Source organism: Neovison vison, chromosome 12, assembly GCF_020171115.1.
Source record: "Neovison vison isolate M4711 chromosome 12, ASM_NN_V1, whole genome shotgun sequence".
Classification (NCBI taxonomy): domain Eukaryota; kingdom Metazoa; phylum Chordata; class Mammalia; order Carnivora; family Mustelidae; genus Neogale; species Neogale vison.
In genome coordinates, this window is record NC_058102.1 from 54,857,578 (window position 1) to 54,873,000 (window position 15,423).

At 41.3% G+C, this 15,423-nt stretch overlaps 1 protein-coding gene across 4 annotated transcripts in view; it reads right to left on the minus strand.

The window, feature by feature from the left end:
• STYK1 (serine/threonine/tyrosine kinase 1) overlaps window positions 1-15,423 on the minus strand; it is a 39,955-nt gene that overhangs the window by 11,452 nt on the left and 13,080 nt on the right. The window contains exons 1-4 of one of the 4 annotated variants that reach the window (XM_044227448.1): window positions 9,883-10,219; window positions 6,385-6,538; window positions 2,575-2,722; window positions 1,987-2,121 (exon numbers count right to left, since the gene is read on the minus strand). In XM_044227448.1, the coding sequence (XP_044083383.1) occupies window positions 1,987-2,121; window positions 2,575-2,620 (181 nt within the window). In that variant the 5' untranslated portion in view covers window positions 2,621-2,722; window positions 6,385-6,538; window positions 9,883-10,219. The other 3 variants (XM_044227451.1, XM_044227452.1, XM_044227450.1) reach the window with 3 other exon arrangements.

Here is a 15,423-nt window from a genome sequence, read left to right on the forward strand (position 1 = left end):
TTTTCTCCGTTGGAAAGAGAAATGCTCATTAAACCACCATTCACTCATTAATCTATCCATTTATGTGACAGGTATCACATCCTGCATGCCAGGAACTATTCTAGGTGCTGGGAATAGGCAAAGTCCAGATTCTTATGATTACTTTCTTGTGGTAGGCTAGAGGAAGTAGATAATATCATACCAGAGGATGAGTGCTATAAAGGAAAACAGGAGAATCAGAGGCTATCTGTGATGCTATTTTATATTTCAAGGCCAGGACAGGCCTTTCTGATAGGATGACATTTGAGAAGTGCCTGGAAGCAATTAGAGACCAAACCACACTGGTATCAGGAAGGATATTACAGACAGAGGGAACAGGAAGAGCAGATGTATTGAGGAAGAAACACGCTTGGCATATCTGAGGAAGAGGAATGAAATTAGTACAGCTTGAGCCATGTGGGATAATTGGAGAATTACAAGAGATGAGGCCTGAGTGGGCCCAGATTCTAAAGGCCATTGAAAGAATTTTGTCTTTTTTTATTCTAAAAAATATTACATTTTATTCCAAGCAGAGAATGGCCAGGACTGATTTAGGCTTTAAAAGAATCATTCTACTGCTCTGTGGAGAACAGTGGATGAAGGGATAGGGAGAGAATGAGGGAAACCAGTTAGAAGTGTATTGCAATCATCTATGAGACATGAGAGAGGCTTGCATTTCTTTTGAAGATAAGAGTTAACAGGATTTGCTTATGCATTGGATACAAAGTATGAGAGATAAAGGAGTCAAGGACATCTGCAAGATTTTAGACTGAACACATAGAAAATCAGAGGACATTTCTGAGGGAATTTCACGACCTTTGCTGTGGGACATATTACATACGAGATGTGTATTGGATCCAAACTGTGAAATTAATTGTTGAACATAGGAATCTGAAGTTTGGGGGGACTACAATTAGAAGAGAGAAAGTGTTTGAATCCATAAGACTGAAAATGAGACCATTAAGGGAGTGACTGTAGATTTAAAAAGAGAAGAGTGTTTCAAGAAGGAGAAGGTGCAAATTTGTTCCAAATGCTTTTGACAGGTTGAGAAGAGGACTCAGTTATAGCTGTCATTGGCAATCTCAGAAAGAACTGTTTTGGTGGAGTGGTGGGGATAAAAGCCTTATTTTAGTATGTTCGAAAGAGAATGTGACAAGTAGAAGTCATGGGAGTGAAGTTAGACCACTTCTCTGAGAGTTTTTCTGTAAATGAATTAGAAGAGAAGTGGGTTAATTTCTTAAATTTTTATTTAAATTCAATTTAGTTCACATATAGTGCATTATTAGTTTTAAGGGTAGAATCTGGTGATTCATTAGTTGCTTATAATACCCAGTGTTCATGACATCAATGCCCATCACCCAATTCCCCTTCAGAGAGGTAATGGGGATCAGCCACCAAACAATTTCTGATCCCTGTCAGGATATTTTTTTCTTCTTTTTACCCCTAGTTTCATGTAAACTAATTCACTTTCATTATACACTCAGTGGTACTTCAGAACAGGACATTGTCTCCTACTTAATGCTCCAAAGACTGCTGTAAAGGCCACCCCTTCTCATTGTACAGTCCAGAACACAGAGCAGAGCTGGGATGTATTACAGAGTAAAATATCATCCTTCAAGGCTGGTTTTTAAAAAAAGCCTAGGGCTTTACCTACTAAACTTCCTCCCCAATAAGTAGACGCTTACATGGCCGAATATTTGATAGAGCAATAGGACAAAGAAGATAGAAACCAGTCACATGAAGTCTCTTCTGCCCACTGTTGTTTCAACTAACAAGCATTCCAGAGTTTCTACTCATGAATTCCTAGAGAAGAGCTCACCTTTCCTCAACTCCACGAGACAGGACCCATACTTCCTCTACCGTAGCAAGGACCTCACCTTCTAGACTTGGGCTTACTGAGACTTGGGTCTTCCTTTTTGTAATCTCTATCTTCCCTGGCCCTCCTCCCAGCCCCAGTTTGAGTTTTACCTCGGATTCCAGGAGACTGTTGTTGAGCTCTTTGACCTCTGATAAAAAGCCACAGGATGACGGCAAGAAGGATAAGGAAGATGCCAACCAGGATGGTTGGGATGATGATAATCTCGTACTGCTGCTCCCGGACAACTGGGCAGGAAATCAAGCAGGGAGAGGAGAGATTGCAGAAGAACCCCAATCCCACATCCACACAACTTCCCCTACCCACCAGTCCTCAGCTCCTCATTCATGAAATGACCATCCCTTCCTTCTTCCCCTTCACTTCCATACAATGGAACCATTATTGGGAGCAGCTCTCTAATCAGAAACCCCAGTGTCCCCACATCTCAGTCTATCAAGTGTGCTCTGTGTCTTATCTCTCATTTTTCCTGCTGAGGTGATGTAGGATGAAGGATGTAGCCTCTGGATCTCTGTTTGGCACTTGACCCTCTTCAAAGACAATGACCCCTAGTGCCCATTCCTTTATGGACACTGTCTTCATTTCTACTAGTAGTCAACTCATCTTCCTTCTGGAATCTATGCAGACCTTAGTCTCTGTCATCCTGGAATCAGAAGATAGGCATCTCTGGTGACTGCCCTTACCACACAGCTTGTCACTGAGACTGCATTCCAGCAGTATTCGTGCCATGCCCCTCTCATCTCCCAGGCCACACAGCTGTCCACTCCTTTGCTTGGCCCTCAGAGAATGCACAGAGCACCACTGAGAATAATTCCCAAGAATGGAGTTATTCTGAAAAAAATAAAACGGAGCATGCAGATAATTTTAAGGCCCCTCAAAAGGTCATTAGGGGAGCTACTGGGTGGCTCAGTCATTAAGCTTCTGCCTTCAGGTCAGGTCATTATCCCAGAATCGTGGGATCAAGCCCCACACATTGGGCTCCCTGCTCTGCCAGGAGGCTGCTTCACCCTCTCCCACTCCCCCTGCTTGTGTTCCCCCTCTCTCTGTGTCTCTGTCTATCAAATAAATGAATAAAATATTTTAAAAAAATTTTTAAAAATCATTAGGTATTAAGTACATGGCTACCTGGAACTTTTTGAGTCATCCATTCATCTCTGTCCATCTACCTGATATTGAAGTGTGAAGAACTTTGTTTTTTCCTAGCATTTTTGTCTTTCTTACTATACAGCAAATATAGCCCTAATCTGGCCTTATCTCTTCATGCCATTGTTTCTCAAAGTATTTTAAAGTTTCCCCTGCTACCCAAGACCCCTGCTCCAGTGCTCAAATTCACCGTTCCCAGCACCTGTGTGAGCATTTGTGGTCGGCAGGATTGATCTACGTCCCCTACTCGTAAGCAGGTTTAATTTTTTGTGTGTGTATCCCTTATTTTTTAATTGGATCTTCCTCTGGTCATTATATTTAGACAGACACAGGCATTCATTCCTACTAGTATGTAGATTAAAGGGAGTTTCAGAACCAAGCCATCTTCTGTGTCTCTCTCTTTAAAAATATATATATATATATATTTTATATATATATTTTATATATATTATATATATTATGTTTATATATTCATAAGTTTCGAAACTAAAAAAAAAAAAAAAACTAAAGTGATATACCATAAAAATCTTTCTCCCACCGCATCCTTCTCCTTTTATTCAGTTCCCAACTGTCATCCAAGGAAACTAGCTTCTTGCTTACTGGGCCACAGATTCTTCAGGTGCATCACTTTTAACTGTATGGTCAACATATATATGAAATTACATCTCCTAAAACCCAGTTCGCTCTTTCTGAAGAGAACTGGTGTCTATACATACATATGTATACACACACATACACACATATATGTAAACTTGTAGATAGATATATTATAGATGTCTGCAAACTTTATTTTGCTTTTGGTTAACAAAAGTCTTCCCTGGTTCCAATTAATTCTGACTAATCTGAAAAAAAAAAGTGATTTTTTTAAACTGTCCAAGTCATCCTAAGTATGTGATCTAGTTTTTTTTTTTTTTTAAGATTTTTATTTATTTATTTGACAGACACAGATCACAAGTAGGCAGAGAGGCAGGCAGGGGCGGGGGGGAAGCAGGCTCCCTGCTGAGCAGAGAGCCTGACGCAGGGCTCAATCTCAGGACCCTGAGATCATGACCCAAGACGAAGGCAGAGGCTTTAACCCACTGAGCCACCCAGGCGCCCCGTATGTGATCTAGTTTTATAGTGATTTGCTAATAAGAAAAATTTTACAAATCAGAATTACAGAACACTATATTGTACATATGTGCTCTATACCATATATGTGGTTTTCTATCACATGTTGTGCTTTATTGTTGATACTAGGAACCACAATACGACTTATTGAGGCAGAGTCTCTTAGTGCCTGAAACACATACATAAAGTTTTCCAGTTTCAGCCTCGCCCCCATTCTCACTCTTCTTGGAGCTCCATGAGCTTGTACTGTGAGATGAGAAGTAGACAATTTTCTTATAACTCAGAAGAAAGACAGGTGTGTGGCTGGTTGACAGAAGCTCATATATACAGAGGAGTAGGCAAGAGGAAGACCTGGGAGAGGAGAGGCAGCTTGTGGGCTTGTGCAGAACAAGAGATCTACAAAGTCGGTGAATTAGAAGATAACAATGTCCGTCTTCTTCTAGTTTATAACCCAAGAAGGCAAGGTGAAAGGCATTTGGGAAAGTTTCCACATCCCACAAGACCACATAGCACTGGTGCTAGGGCAGGAATCAGGGAGCTTTGAGATGGTAGAGAAGGAGAGGATCTTAAATGACAAGACATTAGCACGGTCAGGAGAACTCCAAAGCTGCTTGGAAATTTCTCACCGCCATTCTCATTCTTGTTCTCCTTTGCTCTTACTTCCCTTTAGTGCACTATCAGATGTAACTGTGTTCATTTAGGGAGCAGCCAGTTTAACGAGTTTGGTTCTCCCAGGAGTGTCCGTGAACATAATCTCTCTTAACCACAGTACAAGTAGAAAAAAAAGTCGGTCGGCAGCCAGCTCCAACTTGCAAGCTCCGCCCAGAAACCAAACTACACACCCACTGCTACCTACAGCAGGAAGAAATGTAAAGGCCTGCGTGCACACGCATCCTGCTAGAATGGCGCATGGCAGGCCAAACACAACTACAGGCATGCGGCCAAACATGCCCACCCACACCCAGTGACTCAAATAAATCATGCTTATCCCCTTGCACCGGCATGTCACACTTATTACAGAGCACAGGGTGGTCATCTGGATACACTATGACCTTCTATGACATTTCCCGAACAAGGTTCATTTGTGTAATTTTATTTGGGCAAGGACACTTTGAAGAACCTGGGTGTAGTTAACAACTAGAAGCCCAATGTAATTGGATGCTGGAGCAGGGAAACAAACGTGGCAGGAGGCGGGGAGGGGGTGCTATGGTGAGGGCCACTCGTAGACTTCTTTCCAGGCATTTGTACAATAAGCTCTTTCCAACTGTTATAGTTTGGCTACGGACATATGGAATATACAAAATGAGTCTAGAATTTTTAAGGTAAACACACCAGGCATTCCCGCCCCCAGGGGCATGGAAGCCTACACAGGAAGCCTTACCACCTTTAGAGCCCACCAAAGCACTTCTATTAGAAGATGTTCATATTCACTTGTAGCAACAATATCCTTCTCCACATCAGTTTCCTCTCTGCAGCAAAATATTCAGTTACCACACCACTTTGCCTGCCCCGTGTCAACCTGAGAAAAGACGTGCCTTCATGCCAGAACCTTCTAGGATGACTCTTCCTCTTGGTTAGATTCTAACTTATCAGTGTTCTTGACCAACATTTATGTGCATGTGGCTAATACTCGATCCCCTTTGATTACGTCTAGACAGTTTTCTCCTTGTGTTAAGACAAAGATGTAGGGGCACCCTGCTGGCTCAGTCCACAGAGCATGTGACTCTTGATCTCAAGGTTGTGAGTTTGAGCCTATGTTGGGTGTAGAAATTAGTTAAAAATAAAATCTTTGAGGGGCACCTGGGTGGCTCAGTGGGTTGGGCCTCTGCCTCCGGCGCAGGTCGTGATCTCAGGGTCCTAGGATCGAGCCCCACATCAGCTTCTCTGCTCAGCAGGGAAACTACTTCCCCCTCTCTCTGCCTGTTGCTCTGCCTACTTGTGATCTCTCTCTCTGTGTCAAATAAATAAATAAAATCTTTTAAAAAATAAAACTAAAATAAATCTTTGAAAAGAAAAAATGTATGTTGGCTACTCCTTCTCTTACCTAGACTGTAAGAGAAGGAAGAAGTCCTTACATATATGAAACATTATCCCACAGTTCTCTCCCTATGCCCTGTATTACTAGATTCAAGTCATTAGAATCAAGGATCCAGTAAAGTTGGGAAATTGTTTATTCTGATAATTCCATTTAATGGTTGGAAAATATGTACACAGCTTGCCTATAGTTTACATATACCTACATCTAACAGTGCCAAATCTCTTCAGGTAGGGCTCCAATTAAAACAATATTATCGCCTCATTTGTGGTTATCATTCCTTATTTTCTTTCTTCTCAACCACTTCTGGCTTTCTGTTGGCATACTGCAAAGTTCCGCTCCCTTCTTGAATTGAGAATCTAGAAGAGGAAACAGCACAACGAAGAAGGAGATTCGATAGGAAGAAAATGAGAGTGAAATGGGGGGTAAAGTTCAGCCCAAATCTTTGCAAGATTACCATCTGGAGACCAGACAAGTGAATGGTTATAACTGAAATTAAGCTAACTATGAACATAAACTCTCCAAACTCTTTTTTTTTAAAGATTTTATTTATTTATTTGACAGACAGAGATCACATGTAGGCAAAGAGGCAGGCAGAGAGAGGGGGAAGCAGGCTCCCCGCTGAGCAGAGAGCCTGATGCAGGGCTCTATCCCAGGACCCTGGGATCACGACCTGAGCCGAAGGCAGAGGCTTTAACCCACTGAGCCACAACAGGCGCCCCAAACTCTCCAAACTCTTATACGTAGGCACAATGCAATCATAACACTATGCCACATATTTGTACCTGCTTCATTATACACAAACACAGTTCTATTTGCAAGAAGAACAACTCCTACTAGCAACACTTCTATCCAGTGAGCACAATATAATCTCCCAGATATAGTCAGCAATTTACTCAGAAGTGTCCAGAAGAAATTCTTACCAAAATACATCTACAAATAGACTTTAAGAATTAGATCCATTCTTCTGTATTCCATCTGCCTACGTGTTATGAGAAATTCCTCAGCTGACCTCTGTATAACACCTGGCCCCGTTCCCATAAGATATGATTAATGTTACACCAGCCTCACCCTCAAACTTTTCATCTGTGTGTCAACACAAGTGGGTCTACCAGCCATGTTTTTAATGAAGACAAGCAACCCATCCGCCCAGATGGATGCCACGCTGGGTAAGGTAGCTATTAATAGCTGTGGGCTATGAGGCAGACAGCTCAAAGGCCTCAGGTGAGGAGGGTAAAATATATGGAAGTGGCAGCCCCCAGACTGAGGCAGCCCACTTTCTACCTCACTCACCTTCTCTTCCCCTCCCCCTTCATCCCCACCCTTGAGCTGTCTAGCAAAACAAAACAAAACCAAAACCAAAAACCATTTACTGGAATGAACATCTTTTTTTTTTAATATTTAGGTTGTAATTTGCCACGAGATTTTTTTTTAATATTTATTTATCTGACAGAGAGAGATCACAAGTAGGCAGAGAGGCAGGCAGAGAGAGACAGGGAGAAGCATGCTCCCCGCTGAGCAGAGAGCCAGATATGGGGCTTGACCCCAGGACTCTGGGATCATGACCTGAGCCAAAGGCAGAGGCTTAACCCACTGAGCCACCCAGGTGCCCCTGGAATGAACATCTTAAATTGGAAATGAGATAGAAAAGAACTTCTCAGCTCTATCTACAGGATTCCAAAATGACTTAATCTTGAACATTCTGAAAAGCAAGCTGTCCTTCCTATTTTCAGCTCTAATAAACATATGCTGAGCAACTACAATGTCCCAGGTATATGTTAGGCATTTTCTCAGAAATGAGGAAACCGCAGTTCAGCAAGATCATGTTTTGAATAAGCCAGGGTTAAAAAAAAAAAAAAGATAAAACAGGGGTGCCTGGATGGCTTAGTCGGTTAAACATCTGCCTTTGGCTCCGGTCACAATCCCAGAGTCCTAGGATCAAGGCCCATATCTGGTTCCTTGCTCATCAGGGAATCTGCTTCTCCCTCTGCCCAATGCTCCCCCTGCTCATGTGCTCTCTTTCTTTCTGTCAAATAAATGCATAAAACCTTTAACACAAAAAAGCAAGTAAATGACCCAGCAAGGTTTCATGCCCCAGTCTTTTAATTACAGACCCAATATTCCTTAAACTACTTTACTACGCATCTGTACTTGTCATTCAAATGGACAAGACCAGCAGTGTCAAAAAAGAATTATGTCAGAATCCAAGAGAATCAAAGAAAGAATAATGCTGAAACCAAACTTTACCAACAAATACAACATAATTTGGGAAGGGCAGGTGAGTAGCTCTCCAAGATCTTAAAGGGGCACAGACAATGTCTGCATGTCTGTCTTCAAAACGTATTCAGAAAATAAAAGTGGTATCAGAGACTTTTCCCAGGACTCACCAGATCATAGAATCCTGGATCATTTTCTTTGTTTGCTCACATTCCTGGATCTCATCTCAATCCTTTTTCTACCTTCTGCTTTTTGAGAAAAAGGGTCTAGCTTCCAGAACTAGCAATCTTTCACTGAGAGCATGAGGGTCAGGAAGGGGCTAGAACTCCCAGGAGACAGGGCACTGGCCTCAGGGGCAGAATCACCACGCAGCACCCAAGCCTCCACCTTTCTCTTGAAGCACACTGGTCAGAGGACAAAGAGTAAAGAGAAAGGCACATTGAAAGACCCTCTTGCAATCCAGAAAACCTGACCAGTGTAGGTAACTTGCCTTGTGCAGCATGATACCACATAGTGTGGATGAGACAAAGAGAGGAGGAGGCTACCCAGAAGGAATCCCTTGTTCTCCCGTTCTCAGATGCTGAAGGACTGTGGTTGTTCTGATCTTCAGCCTCCCATGCTTTCCTAGAAACCCGGAGTTTGAAATGCACTTACAAATGGTTGGAAGAGAGTCTTCTGTGTGTCTGGGAATCCTGGTCTTGTTTAAACCAAGGTTCTGGGGCACCTGGTGGCTCAGTGGGTTAAAGCCTCTGCCTTCGGTTCAGGTCATGATCCCAGGGTCCTGGGATCAAGCCCCACATAGGGCGCTCTGCTCAGCGGGGAGCCTGCTTCCCTTCCTCTCTCTCTGCCTGCCTCTCTGCCTACTTGTGATCTCCCTCTGTCAAATAAATAAATAAAATCTTTAAAAAAAAAAAAAAAAAGGTCCTGACCTTCTTTTAACAATGAGCTTGAGTGTTATCAACTTTTCTTATTTTTACATATCTACAGGAATTCCTAAAGCATGTGCTACACAGGTAGAGACAAGAAAGCTTAACTTCCATCCTGGTATAGCCCAAAAAATTTGCTTTATAGAGGAGCAATGTGATTGCAAGACAGGCTCCCTAACATCTAGGTAAGAATTACAGTAACCCTACATGCCCCATCAGATTTTAAATATGATTACAGAGATTACATTTTATTTCCTTTGAGGTGTTGTACAAATTCAAGACATTTTATTTTTATTATAAGGATCATTCTATTTTGCACATTCTTGATTCCATTATTCTCCATCTACCATGTTTGAACCTCAAAAGCCCAGAAATAACATAAATATTTCAAATTAGATATTCTCACACTGACTGCTTTCTGTTCCCGAGATCACTAATAAACAACCATTTCCCCAGTCCAGGATAAGGCTTCTCAATCAGGGAAAAGCCAAGGACACACAACTACCGCCCGCCCCAAACACAGAATCGCTTCTGTTCCACCTGCGTCCCCTTTGTCCTACCTGATGGACACACCAGAAGACACCTGCTGGGGGCTTCTCTCAACACCTCTCTTCAACTGTCTTCAGTCACAGTGTGTTTCCAAGGATCAGTCCCCCTCACTCTGCTAGACTTTTCTTTCAGGGTGGTGGGGAGACTTCTGGTACTTTTAAAATCTTGGCAATTTCCCCCATAAATGAGAAGTCCTTTGTTGCTCTGCCACTTCCCCAGCCTATCCTAGTACATTGCCCTCTGGCAGAGAGGAGAGCCACACTGAACAGGACAGAAGGAAGACATTTTGTGAAAGACTGAAGGAACACGTGTGTGTGTGCGCGCGCGCGCACACACACACACACACACACACACACACACACACTTTCTCATAGTCTAATAAAGGAGTCCCAGACCCAGGCAGGCTGGGAGAAAAATGGGCAGGGGATTTCACAATCAGGAAATCAGCTCAACTGCCGTTTACCTCAAGGCCATCAGGGTGTGTCCCTCTGAAGATTCTATACATAGAAGGTAATCCTAGGTAAATAACAACAAAGGCCTGGCAAGATGAAAAAGATGCCTCTGGGAATGTCATTTGGCACCTCAAGAAGCAAACAGCAGAGTCCCTCTTCAGGAGTGGGTCCGCATGCTGCAGAGCTGAGCATTTTGGAAATTAGGAGACGTGGAATCAGCAAAGAGCTGGTGCTATGATAACAGAGTCGGAGGTCTGAGGTCCTGGTCTGGCTTGATAGGTTATTCATCAAGCATTCAGAGACATAACACCAGAACTTGCCATGCCTTCCCTTCCTCATTTAGGGAGCAGGACGCCTCTTTCTCTCCTGAGGCAGCGGAAGAACCACAGAGAGCAGCAAGAAATGAATCCCACCAGTAAAGGGGCGGGGCAAGCAGCAAGTCCCCTCACGCAGCTCTACCGCCTTGCCTCTCAAATTCTGAAGACTCCTTCAGACTGGCTTCTTCTGACCCATATCACAGAAGGCCCAGAAACTCTCAAGTTTCATCCCTATCCCACCCTGCCTATAATTCCCTATGGGATCGTGGTAAGAGAAGGAGATTTGGAATCAGACTATTTGAATCTCAGGTCCACCATTCATCATAACTGCATATAAGTCATTGTCACCTTTCTGAGCCTGTTTTTCCACTTATAAGGAGAGACCATAATATCTGTCAAGGCATTTGAGAGCTCTACGGGATACGTTATGTAAAAAGTCTAGTATGGTGCCCAACCCATGACAAACAGTCAATCCGTCGCAGTCTCTCCTCCCTTCCTCCCTCCTTCACCTATCTCCCAGGCTGGGGAGTAGCTGTACCTATAAGTAACCATCCATAGCTCTGAATAAGAAAACAAAACACCTATTATCAAAACATTTATATATGTGGATCTTGGAAGAGATTGTGATGATTATGAATCCCATAATTATGATTTCTATCACCGCTGAAAAAAGGGACTGTTTCCCAGGAGATACTAAATTACAGCTAGGTTGAGAACTATTAAGATTGATTATCATTATGTGGATTATGCATAATATGCATATTATGGTTACTCGTTTGGCAATTATAATTTCCATCCTTACTTCATTCCTATGCAAAATTAAATTTTAGTTGTAAAAATGATTATATGTTTTAAGAAACAAAAAATAACAGTGTAAGTTATATTGGATTGGTGAGGATTTGATAAGTCTAAAAGAAAAGACTCCTAGGGCGCCTGAGTGGCTCAATTGGTTGAGCGGCGCAGTTGGGATTTCAGCTCCAGTAGTGACCCCTCCCCCATGGAATTGAGCCCCCACTAGGCTCCAGGCTCAGCCCAGAGTCCACTTGTCTTTCTTCCTTCCCCTGCTTGTGTGCTCGCTCTCTCTCAAATAATTAAATATTTTTAAATAGAGAGAGAGTGAGAAGACACCTTCCAATAGGGAAAAAAACTCACAAAGAAAGGATCAACCAATGAATAAAAACAAGGAAATTCTATATAACTTAGTAACTATAGTAAGAAAATTACTAAGATGACAATAAATAAATGGTCATGAAAAGTGAAAAACAAAAGAAAATCAACACACCCCAAAGGCAAAGGAAACTAAAGCAAAAATAAACTTTTGGGACTTCATCAAAATCAAAAGCTTCTGCACAGCAAAGGAAACAGTCAAAAAAACAAAGAGGCAACCCACGGAATGGGAGAAGATATTTGCAAATGACAGTACAGACAAAAGGTTGATATCCAGGATCTAGAATGAACTCCTCAAATTCAACACACATGAAACAGGCAATCATATCAAAAAATGGGCAGAAGATATGAACAGACACTTCTCCAATGAAGACATACAAATGGCTATCAGACACATGAAAAAAATGTTCATCATCACTAGCCCTCAGGGAGATTCAAATTAAAACCACATTGAGATACCACCTTACACCAGTTAGAATGGCCAAAACTAACAAAACAGGAAACAGCATGTGTTGGAGGGGATGTGGAGAAAGGGGAACCCTCTTCCACTGTTGGTGGGAATGCAAGTTGGTGCAGCCTCTTTGGAGAACAGTGTGGAGATTCCTCAAGAAAATAAAAATAGAACTTCCCTATGTCCCTGCCATTGCACTACTGGGTATTTACCCCAAAGATACAGATGTCGTGAAAAGAAGGGCCATCTGTACCCCAATGTTTATAGCAGCAATGGCCACGGTCGCCAAACTGTGGAAAGAACCAAGATGCCCTTCAATGGACAAATGGATAAGGAAAATGTGGTCCATATACACTATGGAGTATTATGCCTCCATCAGAAAGGATGCATACCCAACTTTTGTAGCAACATGGACGGGACTGGAAGAGATTATGCTGAGTGAAATAAGTCAAGCAGAGAGAGTCAATTATCATATGGTTTCACTTATTTGTGGAGCATAACAAATAGCATGGAGGACATGGGGAGTTAGAGACGAGAAGGGAGTTGGGGGAAATTAGAAGGGGAGGTGAATCATGAGAGACTATGGACTCTGAAAAACAATCAGAGGGGTTTGAAGTGGTTGGGGGGTGGAGGTTGGGGTACCAGGTGGTGAGTATTATAGAGGGCACAGATTGCATGGAGCACTGGGTGTGGTGAAAAAATAATGAATACTGTTATGCTGAAAATAAATTAAAAAAAAAAAGAAAGAAATTCAACACACCAAACTAAAATATTAATATTTAACAAATATGGAAGAAGGGTAATGTAAGATCAAAGATGTTTACCTTAACTAGTAATTAAATAATACTCATTCAAGTAAAAACAAGAGGCAATTATTTTTGCCTATCCGCTTAAGAAAAAAAAATGAAAGAGAATTCTGATACTCTGAAGAACCACAGGGAATCTAAATTTCTATAGTTATGGAAACAAATTTGGCAACATGTAAGAAAAGAGCCTTAATGACATTCATAATTTTGACCCAGGAATTTCTCTCCCTGAATTAATTATAAAAGGATTTTTTTTAAGATTTTTTTTTTAAAAGATTTTATTTATTTATTTGTCAGAGAGAGAGGGAAAGAGAGCGAGCACAGGCAGACAGAGAGGCAGGCAAAGGCAGAGGGAGAAGCAGGTAATCTCTACACCCAACATCGAGCTCAAACTCACAACCCTAAGACCAAGAGTCACACACTTCACCAGCTGAGCCAGCCAGGCATCCCTTAAGAGGATTTTTTTTAATGGAAGATGAGTCTGAACATGCAAAAAAAAATTATTGTACTGTTACTTATTTCTTTTGAAAGCAGAAATAGGCATGTGCTTCAAAATAATCCCAGGATTTAAGCAATGGAAGTGTGCAGAGATAAATATGAAACATGGTTGGCCAGGTGTTGAAAATAATTAAATTGGGGTTATTAAATACATAAGAAGTCATCTTACCATCCTACCTATTTGCTTTTGTATAATTTTGAAATTTTCTACAATAAAAAAATTTTAAAAAGTAGAAATAAAAATTTTCATCAAGAAGAGTATGATGGTTAATTTTATGTGTCAGCTTGGCTAGGCCATGGTACCAAGATAATTCATCAAACATTGATCTTTCTGTGAAGGAATTTTTAAATGAGATTAACATTTAAGTCAGTGAAATTTGAGTAAAGGAGATTACCCTCCATAATTTGGGTATGCCTCACCCAATCCGTTGAAGGTCTTTGACCTCCTCAAAAGAGGAGGAAATTCTGCCACCATACTGCACTTAAACTGCATATCTTCACTGTGTCTCCAGCCTGCTCACCTACCCTGAAGATTTTGGACTTGCCAACTATCCACAAAGTCTTTAAAATAAATCTCAGTGGATGATAGCTACATACATAGATGACACATAAATGTTCTGTTCATTCTATTTTTTCTGGAAAACCCTAATGAATACAAAGAGGGATGTCAAATTTTCATATAACTGGACAATGGACTGCTATAAATATATTAATTTTATGTTCAAGTTCATTAATTTTATGCTCAATTTTATATTCAGCTGAAGTTTTTAATAAATGACTTTTTAAGTTAGTGGGTAAAGTAATGTAGTCAGATTTAAAATTTATCAGGCCCTAGTTTAATAAAGTTCTAAATTGGCATCCATGTTTTAACATTATCTCTGTCTCTCTCTGACTCTATCATTTTGGGCAAGTTTTATCACATCCCTGGGTTTTAACTTCTAATCCATAAAATAATGGATCATAATCCTTGAACCACCTAATCAGAGACGTTCTGGCAAGACAAATAAGATAAAACATACAACAGGACTTAAAATTTTAGACTAAAGGAAAGCTAATGGATTTCAGAGGTCTAAGGTAGAATTATCATGTTACCCCTTTCCCCCTTCCCCCACAGGCCTAGGGCTCTTTCGTCTGAAGTACCCTTGCAGCCCACAGTTAGAACTTTTCGATAGTAAATGATTGGGAAATAGGGTTAAGCTACTGTTAAGTCTTTGGTATTTCAGAGATTTCAGGCCAATTCTACTCATTGTTCCATCATTTGTCGATCATACTTTTTCTTCTCTCATATATTGATGCCAATAATTTTTAGGAAGACAGATTAATGCATATATGAGATGCCCTTTGGAGAAAAACCTGGGATCATATGAACATTAAATAATACTATTTCTATATTAGCATGGATATATAATAACAAGTATAATGAGGCTCTGGCATTAATCTTCACCTTGGCTTCAGCTGCCTTCTGCCCTAGCACTGGTCATATTTTTCTCACCTAGATTATTTCTTTTTTTTTCTTTTTTTTTTAAAAGATTTTATTTATTTATTTGAGAGAGAGACAGTGAGAGAGAGCATGAGCGAGGAGAAGGTCAGAGAGAGAAGCAGACTGCCTGTGGAGCTGGGAGCCTGATGTGGGACTCGATCCTGGGACTCCAGGATCATGACCTGAGCCAAGGCAGTCGTCCAACCAACTGAGCCACCCAGGTGACCCTTCACCTAGATTATTTTTTTTTTTTTTAAAGATTTTATTTATTTAGTTGAGAGAGGGAGACAGTGAGAGAGAGCACGAGCGAGGAGAAGGTCAGAGAGCGAAGCGGACTCCCCATGGAGCTGGGAGCCCGATGCGGGACTCGATCCCGGGACT